The sequence below is a fragment of the Cibotium barometz genome, chromosome 49 (genome assembly GCF_041138505.1).
Source record: "Cibotium barometz isolate CiBa-2024 chromosome 49, ASM4113850v1, whole genome shotgun sequence".
Lineage (NCBI taxonomy): Eukaryota > Viridiplantae > Streptophyta > Polypodiopsida > Cyatheales > Cibotiaceae > Cibotium > Cibotium barometz.
Window position 1 is genome coordinate 32,684,521 of NC_141094.1, and position 23,515 is coordinate 32,708,035.

The 23,515-nt window shown below is 38.7% G+C and overlaps 1 protein-coding gene across 1 annotated transcript in view; it reads right to left on the reverse strand.

Moving 5' to 3' along the window:
• Positions 1-16,139: 16,139 nt before the first annotated feature.
• Positions 16,140-23,515, reverse strand: part of LOC147610498 (uncharacterized) — a 54,197-nt gene continuing 46,821 nt past the window's right edge. Inside the window, exon 5 of the mRNA XM_086786581.1 lies at positions 16,140-16,181. Coding sequence (XP_086642707.1) covers positions 16,140-16,181 — 42 coding nt within the window. The remainder of the gene's footprint in view (positions 16,182-23,515) is intronic.

A 23,515-nucleotide genomic window follows, 5' to 3' on the forward strand; every position in this document is an offset into this window, starting at 1 on the left:
GCTTGCATTTTTTATTTTTATTTTTTTTAGAATTTTTGTAGTTGCTTGCATAATTAGTAGATTCATATTTTGTGTAATTAGTACGAAATTTATTAGTATTAAAAAAAAAGAATAAAAATAAAAAAAACAAAAAAAAACAACAAAAGAAGAAGAAAACAAAAGAAAAGAAATAGAAATTAAAAAATAAAAAATTAAAAAAATTAAAAAAAATTCTATAAATTAAGTGTTTTTTAGGAGTCTACTTTTTTGCATATTTTGTAATTCTTTATTTTTTTTAATTTTTTGCATAATTAGTGTAACTTGCATTTTTTTTGAATTTCTGTAACTTTGTGCATAATTAGTATTTTTTTTAGCGTGATTCATATTTTTTGTAATTAGAAAAAAAAGTAAAAAAATAAAATCATTTAAAAAAAATATAAAATATTAATAAAATCAAAATCAAAAAAATAGGATAGGTATTTATACACGTACTCATTTTAGTTGCATTTAGAGATCGGTAGGGTAAAAAGTATATATATATATATACATATATATATATATATATTTATAAAAAAATAAAAAAAAGAAAAAAAAGAAAAAAAACAAAAACAAAGACAAAACAAAAAAAAAACAAAAACACATAAAAAATCAAATTTTTTTTTTGACCTTATGCACTTGCGGTCGGGACGTCTTATAGATTCTGCCATAGGGCCTAGGGCACCTTCTAGAGTACCTACGCAGGAAAGTGGGACCCAATCAGTAGGAAATTTGGCAGATATTGCTGAAACCCTTTCTGAATCCCAATCCGATACCCTTTCCTCCAGAACAACTAGCTCATTGTCCATGGACAATCTAGGGCCATCAAATAGTCATTCCGTAGCCCCAAATATGACACCCTCAAGATCTTTTAATCCATTTGAAGCCGACACCATGGGGTTAACACTCAATGTGAGACTCCAATATGTCTACACGAATGCTCAAGGAGCTGAGATCTTTAGAGATCCACAGCAACGGTATCTTGTTAAGATCGCAGACATTTTCTCAGAACTTGATAGAGCACCTCTAGTCAATGACCAGGGTAACATGTACATGGGTGGAGATGGTGTTCGCTACGAAGTCACCTACCATCCAGAAAATGTAGACAAATTAGGGGAGCTCACTAAAATCGAGTTCTTAGACTTATCAAAACTTTCCAGAGCAAGGGAGTCTAGAGATGATTGGCTCATTGAGCCGGACATGCCTGGACCATCCAATGCCCAGTCCTTAAAGCCATCCATTGATGATTTACTTCTTGTAGATCTAAATTTGGAAAGGGATAGGAAAGGCAAGAGCAAAATGGATCAGGGGACTGAGAACCAATGGGAGTTTGTACGACAAATTCCAGTGACAAAGGTCTTACAGGATGACCCACTTCAAGAGGTCTATAAGGACTTTTTGGAGGGATATTATGCCACAACTAAATTGCCAGAGCTAGATCTTCCTCTAGATCTTGTGGTGGTAGTTGAGAAGCTTGCAGGACACATGAACCGAATAATTGATAAATGGGCCAATGAATACAGAACCTTAGATTGGAAGGAGATTCAGGAACTCACGTGGAAAGGACAACCATTATTCATGGAAGTGTTCTCATCAACAAATACAGCTAAACCAGGAGAGACAGCCTTTCTTCGAGAAACTGTTGCTCCTCCCCTACGAGAGTTCACTACTAGAGAGGGACCCTCAACATCAAAGTGGACCACTGCTAGTAGCCCAACTCTAGCACCAAGATATAGTCCTACACCAAATGTGCGACCACCGGTCACACCACAACATCTTTCTCACTATGACAATCGGAGGCTAGGGGAGCCAACTCGGCCTCCCATAAATGCACCTCCTGAAATGCGGGTGACAAGATCTTTGGAGGGGTTTGGTGAGGCTGGTAATAGGGGACCCACACCAAGTTTGGATGCATGTGGACCATCTTACCAAAGAGAGGAACAATTCCCACTGAGAGTGAGAGGCCGTAGGCCCTATGATGAGTATTCAAGACAAGTAAGGCCATCAACTCTTCAGAAATTGGTAAAGAAGTATGAAGGGTCGAGAGATCCATACGACCATGTAGCAGCATTTAGGCAAGCAGTTCGAGCTGACAAGCATACTCAAATTGAAAGATTTGGACTTACTCTTGAGGAAAAAGCCCTTGCTTGGTTTCAAGCACTAGAGGCTTTAGACAAATCTTCTTTACGAGTTTTGGAAGAGAGATTCATTGCTACTTTTTCCTTGATGGGAATTCAACATGACACGGTAGCACACATCTACTCTTTCAAGCAAGGCGAGAATGAGAGTGTTAGAGACTGTGTAAATAGAATGAAGCAGTACATTAATCGTTGCCCAGAAGATGAGAAGCCCGCCCAAAGTCGATTAATTTCTCTCTTCTTAAAAGGACTCAAAAATTCAACACTGCATACACATCTCTATGCAAAGAAGCATACAAATTTCAATGAGTGTTGCCATGATGCTATGGATTTCACCCATAACTTCAAATTCCAAGATGGTTCTAGCCCAGAGGTGAAAACTAGAGATCAGTGGGGTGATGACCAAAGTTCAGGGTCTAGCGCGCTAGTAAATCCAGACCAGATAGCTAACCTAGTACTAAGGAGATTGGGACAGACCTATCGTCCACCCATGCAGCCACAACAACAGCAGCAGAGAATGAGGAGTGTACTTCCTACACGTCCTCATCTTTGTGGAGCATGTGGCGGTAACCATAAAACAGAGGAATGTAATACCTTTTCTCCTCTAGTCTCAAACCAACCCATAAAAAAGTGGTGCCAAGCCTGTGCTTGGAACTTTACCCATACCACACAGAAATGTACTCGCATTGCAAGAATGAGACAGGAGCGTGAGCAGCCAAGGGGTGGAGTGGCTCCACAAATGTATCAACAGTATACTAATTTTGAACGTAAGCCACCGATAGCACAAGAGCAAGCACGACCTGTTCTTGGTGCCCAACCTCCTGCTCCTGGGACTGCTCCTGTGAGGGTTGTTGACTACGACAATTCAAATATCTTAATCTTTTGTTCTTTATGTGCTTTTATCTTTTGGATATATGGTTTGCATGTTCACACAATATTGGCTGGTTTAAGTTTTTGATTAATTGTTAAAATATGGTGAGTGAATTCTAGATTCTTAGTGAACTTAGTAAAAGATATTTCTATTTAAAGACAGTGTAGGATATATACCAATGGAGTATGCCAAGTTCTTATGCTTTCAAGGTATATTAGTTATCCCTAGTGGTAGCTACCTCTTAGGTATGGGCTAGGTGCTAGGAGTAATAAAAATTTATGAAAATATACAATATATATATATATATATATATATATACAAAGTGAATTGAGACATGACGTGTCTACCGCCATGTGAAATGCTTGGTAGGACCTGGGGTTGTCTTAGCACCTTGGGGCCGATGCCTTGGTTTCCATGGGGTGAACACTGACGTCTAAAAGCTTCAAAAAAAGACCTTCAAGGATTCTATCACCTTGATAGATGTTGGTAGGACTCTGGGGTACATTATGGACCCTCGAGACCGATGCCCTCATCTTCATGGGGTACTTCTTATGTCATAAAAGAAAGAAAAAGGGTCTGTCGTCCTTGAGATACTTAGCGGTTTTTAGATTCTCTTGGCAGAGGTCTCTTGGCCATTGCTTGGGTCTCATTGGGATGGAACCTTAATCTTTATCACCTTCTACACACACATCAAAAAATAAAAAATAAAAATAAAAAATAAAAATAAAAATAAAGAGTTCCAATCACCTTTGCTCATATTTAGGAGTAGGTTTGCCACTTAGGAATAACTTAAATACTTGTAGGACATTGAGACTGCGGTCATAACCGGCGGTGTACAAGCACACTTGCCTTTGCATAGCATTATCTACCACTTAGTCTCACTTTGACTAGTCTTTACTCACCTATTTTAGTACTCATTAAATTTCTAATCAGCCTTTCACTTGTATGCTCACATGTGAAATTGTCATTGCTATTTTTTCTTTCTTCTTTTCTTTTCTTTTTTTCAATAAAAGGCTTTACTTGTGTCCATTGTTTTTTGCAGTTCGTGCTCCTACCGCGCTCGAGGACGTGCGCAAAATAGGAAGGGGGGAGTGTTGCATGACAAATGAAGATCAATGCAAGGATGCAACAAAAAAGACACTTAGGGCTCTTGTGAAGAGTTCCAAGTTGTAGATAAATGTGGGAGAGGGCTTGACAATAATCCCACATGGGAGCTTTTGGGAGTTTTAGAGTTTTTGTATAAAAAGTGGCCCATTTGAGAGCTAGAGAGGACTCTTTGGTCATTTGGTTGAGAAGCTCATAGAGAGAGCTTGCTCCATAGTTCCTTCTCATGCGCTCTCCCAAGGCTCTCCATCTCCATTCTTGCTCATAGAGAGAGCTTGCTCCATAGCTCCTTCTCATGCGCTCTCCCAAGGCTCTCCATCTCCATTCTTGCTTCAATCTTGTACTCTCTATTCTCTACATTTTCAATGATATGAGGTTATGGTCCACACACTTGCTAATCTAGATTTCTTAATGATGTTTTGATGCTAAAATCTAATTTGTGAATTGTAGAGTGCATGTGATGAAGCTTGTGCATGAAATGATGTGTAGTTGAGGCTTGTGTGATAGCTCTTTGCATGTTAGATTCTTTGCATAAGTTGCATTTTTTATGCTTAAGTGTAGCCTAATCTTGATGCTTTGATTATGTTAGATTGATTGCTTGAGAGTTGAAGAAGGATTGAGTAGGACTAGAAGTCATTAGTGTGTGGTTAACTAATCTTCTCCCATTCGGGATAGCCTCTATCCACTAACCGGGTTGCATTCACGGATTGACAAAGTGTGTGGGTTGGAGTGTAGCCTCCGCTATGCTATGATGTCCCAAACACTCCACATTAATGTAGCACGCTTGTACCTACATAAAGTATTGTTTCTTTTATCTATTTTCTCTTATTTTTGTGAATTTCCAACGTTACGTTGGCCCTCTGTTGATTGGTTGAGAGCTTATTTTTCCAAACCGTAAAAGGCCCCAAAATGAGCTCCCTTTTTTCCTAATGACCATCACATGCATAGAAAACAGTCATACCTTAAAATTCAAATATTATTTATTCAAATAATCTATCTAAACATAACTAAACCTTTATCTTCTCTATTGCTTGATCATCAGTGAGCCTTCAATTCTGAGTTGATAATGACTTCTTTTCTTCGTTCTTCACTCTTATGTTACTTATCCCTTCAAGTAGCTCTCTTAACGATCCGCCAGGGGGAGCTATCCTTCAATCCTCATTTCTCTTTGGATGCTCTCTAAACAATCCACCAGGGTGAGTCATCCCATATTCGTGATTTCATACCAATTTTTACTCTTTGGGTACTCTCTAATGATGAGCTACCTCTTATTCAATGATCACTGTTTTGGATACTCTCTTAACTATCTGCCAGGGTGAGTCATCCCATATTCCTGATTTCATATCAATTTATACTCTTCGGGCACTCTCTAAACGATCCGCCAGGGGCGTTACCTCTTATTCAACGATCCGCCAGGGGCGTTACCTCTTATTCAATGATCACTATTTTTGATACTGTCTGAACGATCCACCCCATAGGGAGTTCCATTCCTCATATTGTTGTTTCTCATTTCCAACTCTCTTTGGCCCTTTGTTATTTCAACATCACTTCCTCCACCTTTGTAACATAACCAATTGCCCATTGGGATCTTGGTGTAAAGTAGAATTCTAAGGAAACAAGTCAAGTATACGCTTATCAAACCACGACATTTCTCTTCTGATAAGGTCAGTCTTTTTTGAGGTTATTCATCGATCCATTTCTTGCAATCATCTTTCCTTTCTATCCGTCAAATAATTTCTTAAATTTGAACCTCATTGTTCTGAGCTTGATCACAACCTTGGGATAGTTCCCACAATCAAATTTCCTTTGATTCCGACAACTTAACCCTTTCCGAACTGATCTTGAGAATTGAATAACTTTCTTACGTTCCCATTCATTCTAAGGTCAATGGTCAGATTCGACAGTGGAACAAGACTCGCACTTGGTTCACAGAATCAACTCGTTTTCTCCCATTGAAAGTAAGGCACAACCATTGAAATGAGGACTTATTCGGGTCCCATACTATAGAAAGAAAATCTAAATATAATCCCGCAACTTTCCTTTATTCACATAACCTCATAAAAATCTATTCTTCTCTCGATCCTTCAGGGGAAAAGATAACAACACGGCCATTATCCCACTACGATTCTTGTCCATTCTGAGGATGACCACCATGTTAGTTTATTGATCCTTGATCTTTTCTTCAAGAGCAACATTTATAGGATGGTTCTCTATACGACTTCATTTATAGTCACAGACGTTGAGTGAATTCACTTCTTATTAGGGATCTTTCCAATCAAGGAAGCCTTTTCACTTGAGGATCTAACCTTTGAGTTTGATTATATTCACTAGGATCATTTCTTTCCCCTTTCTTTCAAAACAAGGAAAGGTGCTTATGCATCCACAGGTCTTCATCTTATGACTAAGTGGTCTTTATCCATTATTTCTACTCGTCTCTTAACTCATGACCACTAAACTAGGTCATCGACCATCTTATTTCAAAGACAATTACATCTAGGAAAATCTTGCCATAACTTGGCTACTTTTCGAATGATTTCTCAATTTTTAACCTAATATTTAAGAAGCTTAAAAAATGTATAATTAATATCCATCTTAAGAGTTTCTTTCATTTCCTTTTTCAAAGAAATGAATAATATAATTTAAACATAACATAAAATATCATGAGACTTTCTCTTTTAATATCTAAATTATTTATGCATATACTTGCATAAAAGTAAGCATAAAATATGATAAAACTTCCTCTTTTCACATCTATAAATATGCATGCATAAATATAAACATGAAAATTTAAATAAAGATCATTCTTTTTGCATCTAATGACTCGTGCATTTACATACCATAAATATGTGTATGAAAATGTAAGTAAACATCCACTTTTAGCATCTATATGATTCATGTGTACATACCATGAATGTAAACATGAAAATGTGACCATTCATCCTCTGTTAACATCTATATGATTCATGCATACACATACATGAATGTAAACATACAAATGTGACCAAACATCCTCTTTTAGCATCTAATTACTTATGCATAAGCATGCATAGATATAAACATAAAAATTTACTCATGAGTCCACTTTTGGAAATAAAAATATATACGTCTATTCATAGTTAAGAAGCTAACTTAAATGATTTGATTCTACACACCATGAGTCTACATGGATATCCTCATGCATGGGTTAGACACTATCTTCATGGCTATTCTCAGTTTAGAAGAGGGGATAGCTTTGTTAAATCTCATCCACATAAAGCCCATGTTCATAATCTAGACATCATTATTATAAACCCTAAACCAAGTATTAAGCAAGAGGGTTAACATATTCATCATTAATCATCTACTTTTTTAGAAAGCATGGTTTAAAAAGATAAGCATAAAAGTAGCATGCTTCCAAAGCATGTGGAAGAGAAGAGAATCATGCATCCACAAGCTTTCAAAGCATGTGGAGAAGAAGAAAATAGTATAAACATCATTGTTTAGGCTTAACCTCTCGGTATGAGCTTGATTCTTTATCTTGCAAGGAGGTGTGTAGCCCTCAAGGAAGAGGCTTGGCCACCAAGAGAAGAGGGTAGTCTTCAAGAGAAAGGTAGCCTTCAAGAAAGGAAGCTTGTTTCAAGGGAAGAGAATAGCCTTTAAGAGAGGGTGCACCATCAAGAGGAGAGGCTAGACCACCATGGAGAGGATAAGAATTCAATAGGAGAGAGACCCATGGCAACCATGGAGAGGATTAGGGAAAGATAGAATGGTTTAGTGAAGCACCAAAGCTTCAAAATAGAGAGGCAAGGAAGAGGGACGAAGGAAATACACTAAAATGAAAATTATACTAAAGTGAAAATACACTAAGATGCAAATACAAAAGAATGGGGTTCTATTTATAGGTGAGGGAGGCCACCAACCAAGCCCACCCAAGATCTAGAGGCTTCCAGCTTCAGTTTGAGCCAATTTGGACAAGATTTGGCTTAGTTATGCCCACTTTTGATATAGTTTGGAAGAGGAGAGATGATAGATGAAATATCCCATGCTTTTAGAGTATTTTTTAATATTAAAATGGGGGTTTAATGGCACTTCTAGGTGCCTCAAAGAAGCTTGCATCCCACTATTTATGAGGTGTCAAAAGGCTCCCCAAAGGTCTTCTTTACATATCAGAAGCTCATGACTGCAATATCTTCACCTTGTGTGAGTAGTTCTTTAATATTTTTTTGTGGATAAATCTAAATTTTTCTATTTTTCTTTTAATCCTAATTATCGACCTTATTAGATAAGGATATCCTATTTTCAAATTTAAAAAATGTTTGCAAGGCTTAGAACTTTGAAGTAGAGTTCCTCCTGGCTCACCCACCGTCCAAAACTAATGCAACTTAGAAAATTTAGATCAGAATTCCGTTTCAGGGGATCATCTTAGAATATCTTAAGGAATAATATTACTCAAAAATATTCCAAAAATATTCTACCTCCCTCTAGAGTGAATTCTCTCTCTAGTTCAAAACAGGGTCAAACAAGGTTTTTTTCCATTTTGAAAAGGGGGGATGATTACAAGAGGCTGAAGGGGAAGTTCTTACATCTTTACATCATCAAAAGTTCAAGGGAGAAATCTTATAGGTGTTGTGACTTCCATACAAGGGACTAATCTCATTGGATCTCTTGGTGGGGCCTTGTACACTATCCTATATGTCCCTCCCCTTCCTCGGCCTCTTGTAGAAACATGCCTCTTATGTACTCTCGGAATTTTGGGGTTCTTAACATTGCATCTACCTCAGCTTGGTACCTCCTCTCCTCTTGATAGTTCCCTGAGAGAGGTACAAATAGGCTTTAGAAGTGGCACACCCTACTCCATTGCCTATTCAACCTCTCTAGTATTGTCTCATGTAGCCAAGTTCTCTTCATGCCTTGATCCTTTGAAACTGGAAGAATCTTCTCCATGCATTGCCATATCGAAACGTCTCTTGGCCAACTCCCTATGGAGATCTAAGCTAGCCTTCTCTTTTTTAATCCTTCTAAATTGGGCTTGTGCTTCTCTCATTCTTTCCTCAATCCATAGTTATCTCAAAGTGGGGAAGGGCACTGCCCTCGTTCTTTGGGCACTTAAAGAATGACTTTGTATTCTTAGAGTATGTTGTATTGTGGGGGTTAGGGATTGATCATCCCTACTGATGGCTCCTCCCTTAGTTGTGGCCTCGTAGTACTCACTTTTTGATGGTAATCCTTTAGAAACTTGTAGAGCTTCCCTTTCAGTCCGAGCTCTATGGTTCCTCCTTGGCAACTTGTAGATCTTCCCTTTAAGGCCCATGTCCATATTCTAGGATTCCTTTGGCTAAGCCCATGAATCCTCTAAATAGTGTTGGAGAAGAAGTGCCTTTATCTCCCGCCACTTTGTTTGCCACTTCCTTATTAAGAGGATTCTCCATGGATTCCTCACTACTTGATCCTCCAAAATAATTCAACTTGTGCAACGAAAAAACACTCCTTTGTGTGCTGGTCATGCGAGCTAACCCGATCCTTCTTTGGTAAGAGGGTCCTAGTGGTTGGATTCATTTGTTAAGCGCAATGTCATCAACGAACAAGTCTTCTGACCTTAAGTGCAAGAAATGGTTTTAACTAACCAAACATTTTGATTTGTATACACTTGGAACTACCACGCTTGCAATTTACAAGTTTATATAGAATCATGGTAGATGTCTACACAATCACGATTGTGATTAGAAAATACGAGCATGATCACAACAAAAATCATGTCAAAATTACAATTTATTCTCAGTTACTCATAGTTCCTGTAGTGTCAAAAAGCTATTCCTAACATACCTGATCACTTCTCCTGTTGATCCAAAGGTATTAGTTGACGTGATGTTGCACTGTTGAGAGTTATGGCCGTGATCCTTTGTAGAATCTTTGCAATGATCTTTACCCAAACAAGTCTGAAGATTATTCAAATGAGTTCTTTTATACCCCTCATAACTATTTACGACATCTATCTTATCAAATTGAGAGTCACACGACAATGGTTTTTACCCAAATGAGTCCAAATGTTATTCAAATGAGCTGTCTCTAATACCCCCTCAAAGATGTCTAACTTATCAAATTGTCAAGTTCTATCACTATGGTAGGTGACATGGCAATCACATGGCGTGATCGATGATCACGGACAATGATTTATGATGTGGCAGTCATGGGCGTGATCGATAGTCACGAATCGTGATTCATGATTTGTGATCATGCAAGTGGATAAGATGGAATCTAACAGAGATAAGGCATTTTCAATGCGTAATCCCAAAACTTGTGGAACAGATGGATTCATTAAAAGATCATGTCATCATTGGAAATCACAACCATTATTTTGTAGACTATAGAATCATGGTGGTGACATGGTTTCATAGATGTTAACCAAAAATAATTGATTAAGAGGTGCAAATCTTAAATTTTCCAATTGAAATTTTCCACATTGTTTCTGTGCAACATGAATATACAAATGACATCAAGCAATGGAACATCAAGTAATGGAATCAATGGTTGTTAAGTTTTTTTATTTTTCAAGATTTTTAAAAATGTAGAAAATGGGTGTTCCCTGCATAATCATAGTCATGGTGATTATGGAGTTCTCACCATACAAGTGTTGATACAAATGCTTGTTTTATTGCTTTCCTAACCCTCAAAACATTGCAAATAAATGCTAAAATAATGTAACTTTATTTGTCTCTTTTTTTCTCTTTCTTCCAATCTTATCCACATCTTATTCTCTTCTCTACCAATTACACAACTTTAAATAACCATATTAAGGGAAAAAAGACTTGTAACAAGATGAAATTAAGTGTAATAGAGTAGAAGAAGACCAATGATTCCTTGACAAACAACAGGCGGCGGTAGTGGCACGAAAAATGTTCTAGGCTATAGCATCCCTCTCCTAGTGAAATGAACAATTCTTACCTTAACTTGTTCGGGGTAACTTTCTAGTATCCAAGCTCATATCTTGGTAGACTCCATGCTTTGCTAGTGGTAGCTAGCACCACTCTCTTGCCTCCTCTACAAGGTGTCACCACCTTAAGGTTTCCTTTCTCCAAACAAGGACACTCACTCCTCTCTACTCTCACACTATAGATACAAGCATAAGAGGAACATGCACCAATAATGTAGCTCTCTCTCCTCTAAACTCTCTCTCACACACTATAGATACATAAGAGAGCAAGAAGGAGATAAGATGAGACTCAACTGGCAAAAGGAGGGGGGGGATTGCGTCTTGCATTATGAAAATAATGTTATTTATATAACTGGCCCTTATTCACACTTGGGTGCCCAAAACTTAATGACAGATAAACTAGAAGCTTAAAAATTACATAGTTTTATGGCGTAGCGCTATTCTCATAATTTCAATGTTTAGAGTTATTGTGCTATCTCTCTTCTTTAAGAGATATTAGGTTAACCCAAAATGGGGTTAACATCCCTTTGTGTAATACATATGTCCTCAACGTACTTAACCCAAAATGGGGTTAACAGCCCTTTGTGTAATACATATGTCCTCAACGTACTTAACCGTGCTAGTTGAACTCTCCAATATTAGAGGACTCTACTATCTCCAATATTAGAGGACTCTCTATCTCCAATATTAGAGGACTCTCTATCTCCAATATTAGAGGACTCTCTATCTCCAATATTAGAGGACTCTACTATCTCCAATATTAGAGGAATCTCCACTAAACACTTGTGATTGCTACTCTCCAATATTAGAGGACTCTCTATCTCCACTAAACACACTAACCGTGCTAGAGAACTCTCCAATATTAGAGGACTCTCTATCTCCACTAAACACACTAACCATGCTAGAGAACTCTCCAATATTAGAGGACTCTCTATCTCCACTAAACACACTTGTGATTGCTACTCTACATATAGAGTAGTATGATTTCTTCTTACACATGCATCTTTTATTGAATACTAGAGCTACTCACCTCATCAAATACATCTTAGCTTACTCGCATCTCACGAGTGTTAGGTGTTGCGGAATTAACCACACACCGCAACCACATTCTTGTAACCGCATTGGGTAAATTGTAATGCACAATAGTCAGTTAGGGATTCCAGGGGATGTCATAGGAAGAAATGTCTTTGGATCACAGGATACCATTCCTATATATGGATGTAACTGTATGGATGAATCATTAAATCAAATCTGCTATGATGTTCTATGAAAATTTTCCATACTTGTCTTAAATCTGTCATGCTGTTATCTTAATCTTTATCAATTTGTAAGATAAGTATGCTGTGTATGAAGTTAACCAATCCCGTAATCCCTTACTATCTGCGTAAGAAGTAAATGCGATTACACTTGGTGACCATGATGTTTGCGAATGCGCACGTGTTCTGAGGGGCCCCCTTAGTTGGTGGTCCCAGCAAAACTGGACGGCGGAGCCACCGTCTATTTGACGAGGCTCATCATGGCTCGACGAGTAGCCCGCCTCTTTCCCCGACGACAGGGCTAGAGCTCGGGTTGCGGCAACGGAGCCGTTCCTGTCCTCCTATCCACACTCCAAATGCAAGTGGGTGCTCTTTGACACCCCCAACCTCTCCCCGGATGGCTCCGCATGGGCTGTTTCCGTCACCACTAGTAGTTACACACCCGCAACCTGTAATGATGGTCACGCTAGCCAACAACATCAAGTATTCTAAGTTTCGGGGGAAACAAGGAGAAGATCCGGATGCACATGTGCAGCAGTTTGACAACTCTTATGTCCTGAATGAGCCTCCACCTATCATCCTCTGCATAAGAAATTAGTTTTCGACTCTACCCTCAGCCGCGGCAAAGCATCTAGATGGCTGGCAGAGTACCCTGTTGGGCATTTTCAGGATTATGATTCGGTACGTTTGTCATTCTTATGCCGGTTTTGTGTGGAGAAGACCGTAGCCCAAACTCTAGAGCGGCTATGGGTCCTCAAGCAAGGAAAGCGCACAGCAGAGGATTATGCTACAAAATTTTGAGTGCTATTGCAGCAGACTCCACTACACATCAGCCAGTCGAGGAGGTCTGGAATGACTATTTTTTGAAAGGGTTAGCAAAGGATTTGCGCACGGCCCTGGCCACTGTGGACAAAGTGAATACGCCGTTGGGGCGGATGTCATTGCTCAGTCAATTCTCCCAAGGGAATCATTGGAGGATAACGATTCGACCACTATGAAGCGATCCAAGAAGAAATCTAGCAACAGCACGTCTCACGAGGATGCCGTCAACACGGTTTGGAGGAGGATTCGGACACTGAATCGGAGGACAATGGCAGTATAGATTCTGATGAGGCACCATGGCGGGAGACCAAGAAATCTCACAAAAGTGGGAAGGTCAGCACGGTTCCCGCCGTCGTCAGCCTGCTGCTTAGTCCACGAAGGAAGTCTGGTGTTCTCGTTGCCGTAATCCTGGCTATCCAGCAAGAATGTGCGCGATGAATGACAAGTGGTGTGCTATCTATATCAGCGATTCCCATAATACATCAGAGTGTTCCTACAATGGGAGGGGGCACAAGGCTCACCCCGGCAACCAGGTCACTAACATTGGGAAAGACAAGGAAATGCCAAAACTCTGCTGCATGGGTGTAGGTTGGGACATTTCTAAGCAACCCTATAGCAACAACAATGGCGGTAGGGGTGGTGGTCGTGGTCATGGGGTCAAGGAGGCCATCTAAAAATTTGTCTTTTCTATAGCGAGGAAGGACATTGGCACACCAAGATTGCCCAAAAGAAAAGGAGTATGATCGGAAGAAAGCTGAAAAATAGGCAAAAGCTGCAGGAACACAACCGGCTGTGGCTATGGTTTCAGATTGAGTCAATGGAGGAGACTGTGGATCCGAAGGTGCATGTGGTCACACGTTCTCATCCACAAATTGAAACCCCCCAATAGGCGCACAACACAACCACTTCTAGACTAGCCAGCACCATAGGAAGCTGTCTAGCAAGTTACTTCCTCGGTGAACAAGCAAACTCCGAAATGAAAAGATGCAGGGGAGAGGAGAGCTTGAGCTCTTGCAAGCACACACACACTCACAAAACCCTAAAAGAGAACACACAAGGTGAGAGGTTGAAAATCTTCTTCTACTTCACTCAACACTCAACACACCATATACAAATATAATATGAAAGGTACTCGACCAGATACATACTAGGGTTCTCTATAGTGTGAACCCAACTAAATGAGCTGGCGCTATAACTCTCTCTAGAATGGCTCACACAGCCTCTCATCCCACTGGTGGAATATCACACCCATGATCTCACCAACCATGCCAGTGGTGTAAGTGTGGGGCCTATCCCCCAGGCGGGTCATCAGTGTCCACCGGAGCTCGATATCTCAACACTCCTCCTTGAATCCGTAGACCTTCTCTGTACCCAATGCTTTGGTGAAGATGTCAGTGACCTGATCTTGTGTGCTGACATAAACAAGGTCAACGTCTCTTGCCAAAACCATCTCTCGGACCTCTATATGCTTCGTGTGAGCATGAAAAATTGGGTTCCTGGCCAACTGTATATACTGCTAACGCTGTCACAGAAAATGACAACTTGTCTATCCAGTGATAGACCCAAACCTGCAAGTAGCTTTTTCAACCAAGCTACCTCACATGCTACCATAGCAGCACCTCTGTATTTGGCCTTTGTATTGGATAGAGCAACCGTAGGCTGCTTCTTGCTGCTCCAAGTCACAGCAGCACTCCCCAAAGAAAACATGAAGCCACTAGTAGATCTTCTATTTGAGATACTACCAGCCCACCCAACTAGCATCTCTATACCCATGTACACATATCTCTGTCCCAAGTTCATAAAATAGTCCACAATGCAAATTAGACCTCACATACCTCAGTATGCGTCTCAATGCATCCAAGTGTGACTTCCGAGGAACCTGCATAAACTGACTCACCAACCCAACAACATAGCTCAAGTCTGGTCTGCTGATCGTCATGTAGATCAAGCATCCTACTATGGGCCTATACACAGTAGGATCATCCAAAATCTCTCTTGAATCTGCACTCAACTTGCCATTCTGATCCAATGGCACTGAGATAGGCTTACACCCTATCATACCATACTTGGAGAACATGTCCAAGCCATACTGTCTCTCTGTAGAGCAGTAATCCGATACCATGTGGTGACCTAATCACCTCAATGCCCAAAAAATATCTGAGCTCCCCCACATCCTTCATCTCAAACTTCTGTCTAAGCAAGATCTTTACATCAAAGATCTCTGCATCATGGTCCCCCATAATGATCATGTCATCTACATAGATGACAACAAGCACAACCTCTTTATCACTGTGTCTCACATACAACGAGAAATCTGCATTGGCTACATGAAAGCCAGTAGTGACAAGATATACAAAAATCTTGTCAGACCATGCTCTTGGTGCTTGTTTTAAGCCATACAAGGCTTTCTTCAACTTGCAAACATGCTCGGGATGACTCACATCCTCATAACCAGGTGACTGCAACATATACACCTCTTCTTTGCAAATCCCCATGCAAGAATGCATTCTTATTATCCATCTAATGAAAAGACCATTACTTTGATGCAGCCAGGGCTATCATAACTCTCACTGTTGCCATCTTGGCAACTAGGCTGAAAGTTTCCTCATAATCAATGCCATATGTCTGCACATATCCTTTGGCTACCAATCTAGCCTTGTACCTACTTATGCTTCCATCATTGTTATGTTTTACTTTGTACACCCACTTACATCCAATGGCTTTCTTGCCTTTAGGCAATTGCACTAAATCCCAAGTCTCATTTCCAAATAGTGCATCCATCTCCTTATCCATAGCTTTCTCCCAACACACATTTCCAACAGCCTCATCAATGCATGTGGGCTCTACAACCTGCACAACTTTTGACATGTATGCATAGTGATGTGCCACGTAACCATCATAGGTAATCCTCTACACAGGATTCTTCACTCTCCCAGATCTTCGTAGCTTTGCATTCATGGATTCTATAGCCTTTTTTACACAAGGTGTTCTCATAGCTGGTATCCCAAGATCCTCATCAAGGCTCATCTCTGAGCCACTAGACTTTCCATTAATATGAGAATTCCCTGCAAAAATGTCAGGCATACTAAGGGGCTCAATCACTTTCTCTTTGCCTTTATGTGATGTGCTAATCACATTTGCAGGACTTGTATTATGACACAGCCTGCCACTCCATGGTCTATCATCACTGAACCACTAGATGAGGACTCTCCTAGTCCACTCAACGACGTTTGCTGACTTGCATTATGTGCAACCACATTTCCACTCACATCAGCCCCAACAGCTTCTTTTTCAGCAACATACCAGCTACTCATCTCATCAAAAACAACATCCCTGCTTACCTTCAACTCACGTGTAGCAGGGTTATAACACATGTATCCCTTTTGCTCAAGGGAATGCCCAATAAACACACATTTTTCAGCTTTTGGATCCAGCTTAGTTCTTAGCTCATCTGGCACATGCACATATGCAATGCATCCTGACTTTCAGATGAGACAAATCAGGTTTTCTGCCAGTAAACTCTCCTCTAGAAATACATCATGTATGGCTCCAATTGGAGTCCTGTTCATGATGTAAACTGCTGTAGAAACAACCCCAGCACAATAGCTATGCGGCATATTCTTCTCTCCCATCAATGCTCGTGCAATCTCAACAATGTGCCTATTTTTTTGCTCAGCAACTCCATTTTGCTGTGGAGTGTATCTGCATGTAAACTGTCTTCGAATACCATTCTTCTTCAAAAATTCAGAGAACTCATTGGAGAAGTACTCTCCCCCTTTATTTGACCTTAGGCACTTTACATATTTCCCTCTTTGATTTTCAACCATAACTCTGAAATTTTGAAAATGAGTGAACACCTCACCCTTCTCCTTCATGAAGTATACCCACACTTTTCTTGTGTGGTTCATCAATAAATGTCATATAATACCTGCAGCCTCCCATAGACATGGTCTTCATAGGACCCCATACATCTGAATGCACAACATCTAGTGCATTTCTGCTCACATTTCTGTCACGTGGAATTACATGCTTTGTTTGCTTTCCAAATTGGCATGCTTCACATATTTTCTGCATACCTTTTCAACTTTAAACTTTGGTAGCCCTGTCACAATTCCTTTAGTCTGCATAGACTTCATTCTCTGCACATTCACATGTCCAATTCTTTTATGCCAGATGTTTGTGTCTATAACAATTCCTGAACCATTTGCAAACATTGCAGCACTGAGCACTTTTTTAGGCATGTTTACATTCAATGTAAACATTCTGCCCACTCTGTTGCCTTTTGCAACCAACCTGCACTTGTCTTTAAAGTCTTCAACATAACAACCATCAGGATTAAACTGAACCTACAAACCCTGCTCAATCATCTGGCCAACTGAAACTATATTCTTTGTTATGTTCGAAACATGAAGTATATCTACAAGGTACTTCACTTTGCCATCCTACATAGACAATGGCACATCTCCAACATGGGCAATTGGATGAGCAGTGTCAGCCCCTGTTTCCACAAAACCTGGTCTTTCAAGGTTTTTCATCTCTTTGAACCACTCCCCATGACTTGTCATGTGGTTCGAAGGTAAATCAACGTAACATACATCATCTTTATGTACTGCCTTAACATTTTCAGACATGGCATTAACAACATGCTGCATAACAAACAACATTTCATTATCCTCATTGTTTCTGCTTGAGAATGCATAGTTATTTTGCTGTGCAATTTTCCATTTTGCATGTCAGCCTGCTTCTTATACCAATCTACCTCTGCACATGTCCAGGCTTACCATAATAAAAGCATCCACATGTATCATTATACTACCTTTGCCAATTTCCACAACCTCTTTAACTCCCGCTATCTCTGAATTGGCCTCTTCCACCTGCGTGTTGTTGTTGTTGTGAATTCTGGGACTATTGTTGTTGTAGCTGTTGGCCATAATTCTGATTACTTGTTCGGCCACCTCCTTGGCCGTGTCCCCGGCCTCCTCTACCTCATCCTCTTCCTGAACTTGTGTAGAAGGCCTGTTGCTCTAAACTGTTTTTGTTTTGTGAAGACTGTTGGTCTTCACCCAAGCTCTTCTCTTCTATAATCAACATAGACACCAAATCTGTGAAATTAGGAATGTTTTCTCGAGTCTGAATGGACGTCTTGAACGCCTTGTATTGTGGCCCGAGACCACGTAGAGAGACTTTCACCTTATCATCATCATCTACTGAAATGCCAATAGATGCAAGGGATTCTACAATACCCTTGATCCTCAATGCATAGTCATTCATAGACATACTCTTTTTCTCCACAGTATGAAGTTCATTCTTCAACTGTATCTTTTGTGCCTTGGTATTCATTTCATAGAGTTTTACCAAGGTGTCCCACACCTCCTTGGGGGACCTGGCATCCTGTTTGTGCCCAATATTGGTGTCCTGTATATACTGATAGAGATCTTCTTATGCATAAATTCAATTTGGTAGGAATTACACTTTTAGAATAAAAGAATTTCTCTTATGCATCTAAGTTATGCATAAAATCCATTTATGATGAAAATCACACTTTTAGTATAAAAAGAATATCTTTTATGCATACCTCTATGCATGAAATCCAAATATGATAAAAGTAACACTTTTATAATAAAATAATCAACTTTTATGCATCTATGCATGAAATTCAATTGTAATAAACGTAACACTTTTATAATAAAATAATCAACTTTTATGCATACCTCTATGCATGAAATTCAAATATGATAAAAGTAACACTTTTATAATAAAATAATCAACTTTTATGCATACCTTTAAGCATGAAATTCAAATATGATAAAAGTAATACTTTTATAATAAAATAATCAACTTTTTATGCATACCTCTATGCATGAAATCCAAATATGATAAAAGTAACACTTTTATAATAAAATAATCAACTCTTATGCACACTTCTATGCATGAAATTCAATTGTGATAAAAGTAACACTTTTATAATAAAATAATCAACTTTTATGCATACCTCTATGCATGAAATTCAATTGTGCTAAAAGTAACACTTTTACATTAAAATAATAATCTTTTATGCATACCTCTATGCATGAAATCTAATTATGATAAAAGTAACACTTTTAGGTTAAAATAATAATCTATTATGCATACCTCTATGCATGAAAATCAATTATGCATAATATAAAAATCAATTTCTCTATGAATACCTTCAATTAATCTAGGATGATAATTCCCAGAATATGGTAGGAAGTCCTCTTTTCATGCTTTGAATGAAATTATTTTATGCGTAATTTTTATAAAATTTGCTAGCTCCGCTGCTATGACTGATAAATCTCAATTTTTTTCTAAGGGATAAAGCTTATCATTAAGAAATAATTAGAATGATCCCTAATTGGATCAATAATCTATAATGGATTGAATCATCAATATTCATGAAATACATAAACTAAAAGCATAGAAAAAAGCCATTAATTTGACCTCAAGTATAGATTAATCTTAGATTAAGAAAAAGCTTTATGAAAAGCTTCATTTGGATTGAGAATGGGTCATGAGTATGACCATTTCTTGAGTGAGAGAGAGAAATTACATAAAAACCATTAGAATTAAGCATAAATAGAAATTTATGTAATTCTTAACTATCATTAATTAATTAACTTCAATAGCATTCATCAAATTATGTAACTCTTCAGTAACATTCATCAATTAACTTCAATAGCATTCAAAAACCATTCCTATTAAGCTTCTCAATCTTGAGAGGGGTTGAGAAGAGAGAAAAATTGAGGAATTATAGAAAAGATCAAAATTTGCCATTTACCTTACAATTTGCTTGATTCTTTGTTCACGGTAGAGGCCCTCAACCAATCAATTGGTTAAGTATGTTGATGGAGCCACTAATGGGGATTGAAGAAAGAGTGAAGCTCCAAAAACTAGTGAATTATTAATGAATTCACAGTTCTTGGCTTAGGTGGAGTAGAGTAACGATGCATAAACACTATATATTTTTCAACAAGGGGGAGGCTTATATTTATAGGAAAAATTGAGCTCCTAACCAAACAAACTGATTCTAGAATTTTCCAAATCAGTTTGGTCAATTTTTGACCATTTTTAGTTCAGTTAAGCTAACTTTTTGGAACTAGACTTGAATGAGGAGAGAGGAGAGATGAAATATCTCAATTTTTATGAGTTTAAAACTCATTCAAGCATGTGAAATATGCACCTCCTTTAAAGAACTCCCCTTCCTTACATATGTGTCAAAATGGAATCATTATACCCAAATATCTCATATTTTTAATATTGTTCATAGCTTTTTACTAATAAACCTTGTACATTTTCAACTCTTCATCTTATGTGAAATATGCACCTCCTTTAAAGAACTCCCCTTCCTTACATATGTGTCAAAATGGAATCATTATACCCAAATATCTCATATTTTTAATATTGCTCATAGTTTTTTACTAATAAACCTTGTACATTTTCAACTCTTCATCTTATGTGAAATATGCACCTCCTTTAAAGAACTCCCCTTCCTTACATATGTGTCAAAATGGAATCATTATACCCAAAATATCTCATATTTTTAATATTGTTCATAGTTTTTTACTAATAAACCTTGTACATTTTCAACTCTTCATCTTATGTGAGCATTTACTCATTTTTGGGTATCTTCTTTTACAAATTGGATTTATCTCCTTCCTACACGTGGATTGATGCTATTGGCCCATAGGAACCTTATTTGGACAATAATCCAAAAATTTCTAAAAATCTAGACCCTTAGGCTAAGGTCCTTTATACCCATTTCTAATGAATTCCAATTGCACATTGGAAAGTTCTTTTTGAATTTCTGTTTCAGGGGAACTTATTTTAATAAGATGAGATAATTTTCTATCCAGAAATATTCAAAATCTGAATATTATCTCTCTAGAATATTTTCTCTCTCTATGCAAAAACAGGCAGAGACAAGATCTCTTATATTTCTGAAGAGGGAATTGATTACAGGGGAAGATACTAGACATCAAAAAGGGGTCGGGGAAGGAATCTTACATCACTGCCTAAATCCTCTTATCTTGCTCAAATTCCTCGACAATTGCTAACCTTCCCACCTCTTAAGAAGGACATACCCAAAACCAAAGGTAAGGCATTAACACTACAATTGAAGCTCTTTGGTAGATCAATGTTTGAATAGTCTCACTTTTACTAATGTGGTTCCTTATGCCTTTACAGGATTGTGTTCTTTTTGAGATGATCTTATCTACATTGTTTTTGATAGGGATTGTAATGATGGATATGAGTGTATAAAGTTTGAAGTTTCTAAATTTCATTGTTCTACTCCCAGATACCTCCTGATGGATACTTGGCGAGATACATGTCCACCATGCATTGACCCTGATAGTACTCAACCTGAACATCGTGGGGGTTATAGTGCTCCTCTTTTTCAAACTCATTCTAGGTACTTTAATGCTCCCTTAGGTGAAATTTGCTGTGGGCATCACTTTGTCACTTTATTCTATCAACAGCATCACCCATTTTCACATTGTCAAGAGTGTGCACGACTCGTATTAGGAGAAGCTTCACACATTTGTTGGCTATGTCGCTCTTACTTTAGACGATATGGCACGGGCTTAATGAAACAAATTGTGGAAATTACACCCCAACGCCATAACCTTCTTGATGTGAGAGTACCAAACTGAGGACCAAATCAACGTAGATTACCTGAGGAGGTTCAAGCACAACAATGGAGGGATACATGTATAAATGACTTACAACCACCTATCTTGCAAGCCCTCCTTCCCCTAGCCTCAACATGTCAATTTTAGATCACTACTATGAGTACCTATATTGAGCAATTCCGAAATCGGAATTGTCTGCTTAACCTTCCCATAGAACCAATGCCATATTTTAGCAAGAGGAAGCACTCCTTCCTCTACCACCTTCTCTAGAGGCCGGCTTTTGTACAGGGTTGTCCTTGCATCCTGAAGTGATTGATACCATCTTTCCAGCAGAAGTGGACACGGATCCACCACTAGTGCAAGGGTAAGCTCATCAACTCCACAATAAGATCAACAAGCCACGGCACTTTTCTCCAACTGGGTTTTTCCCCTCGGCTATATTCGGTGATTGGTACCAATAATAAATTTTATTCTTTTCTTTTCTTTTCTTGTTTGTTAATAAGACATTTTGCAGAGATCTCAACTAACCAAGAGCATACAAACAGACCCCAATAGTCCACCTACCGTGCACACAAATCAGGAAGAGGGGAGACATGCAATGCCTATAAAGAGTAAAGTTTAGAAGCAATCTGCACAACATTAGCAATGCATCAATGCAAACGCACAACATCAACGACTACTACAACAGGTGTATTCAAATCATAATCTTTTGTTCTTTATGTGCTTTTCACTTTTGCATATATTGTTTGCATGCTCACACACAGTTGGCTAGTTTAAGTTTTAAATTGTTGTTACCATGTGGAGAGTGACTTCTAGATTCTTAGAGGACTTATTAGAAGGTATTTCTATTTGAAGACGGTGTAGGATATATGCCAACGGAGTATGCCAAGTTCTTATGGTCTCGAAGTATATTAGTTATCCCTAGTGGTAGCTACCTCTTAGGTATGGGCTAGGTGCTACAATTTTAATAAAAAATTTACGAAAGTCATGCCCTAAAAAATATATACAAGTGAATCGAGACATGACATGTCTACAGCCATGTGGAATGCTTGGTAGGACCTTGGGTTGTCTTAGCACCTTTGGGCCAATGCCTTGGTTTCCATGGGGTGAACAGTGACGTCTAAAAGATTAAGAAGAAGACCTTCAAGGACTCTATCGCCTTGATAGATGCTAGTAGGACTCTAGGGTACATTATGGGCCCTCGAGACCGATGCCTTTATCTTCATGGGATACTCCTTATGTCAAAAAGAAAGAAAAGAGTCTATCGTCCTTGAGATACTTAGCGGCCTTTAGATTCTCTTGGCAGAGGTCTCTTGGCCATTGCTTGGGTCTCATTGGGATGGAACCTTCCTCTTTATCATCTTTTACACACACACACACACACACACACACACAAAAAAAAGAGAAAGAAAGAAAGGTCCAATCACCATTGCTCATATTTAGGTGTAGGGTTGCCACTTATTAGGAATAACTTAAACACTTGTAGGACATGGAGACTGCGGTCATAACTTGCGGTGTACAAGCACACTTGCCTTTGCATAGCACTATCTACCACTTAGTCTCACTTTGAGTAGTCTTTACTCACTTCTTTTAGCACTCTTTAAAATTCTAATCGGCCTTTCACTTGCATGCTCACGTGTGAGATTGTCATTGCTGGTTTTTTTTTATATAAAAGGCTTTACTTGTCTTCCATTGTTTTTTGCAGCTTTTGCTTCTACCGCGACCGAGGACGTGCGCGGTTTAGGAAGGGG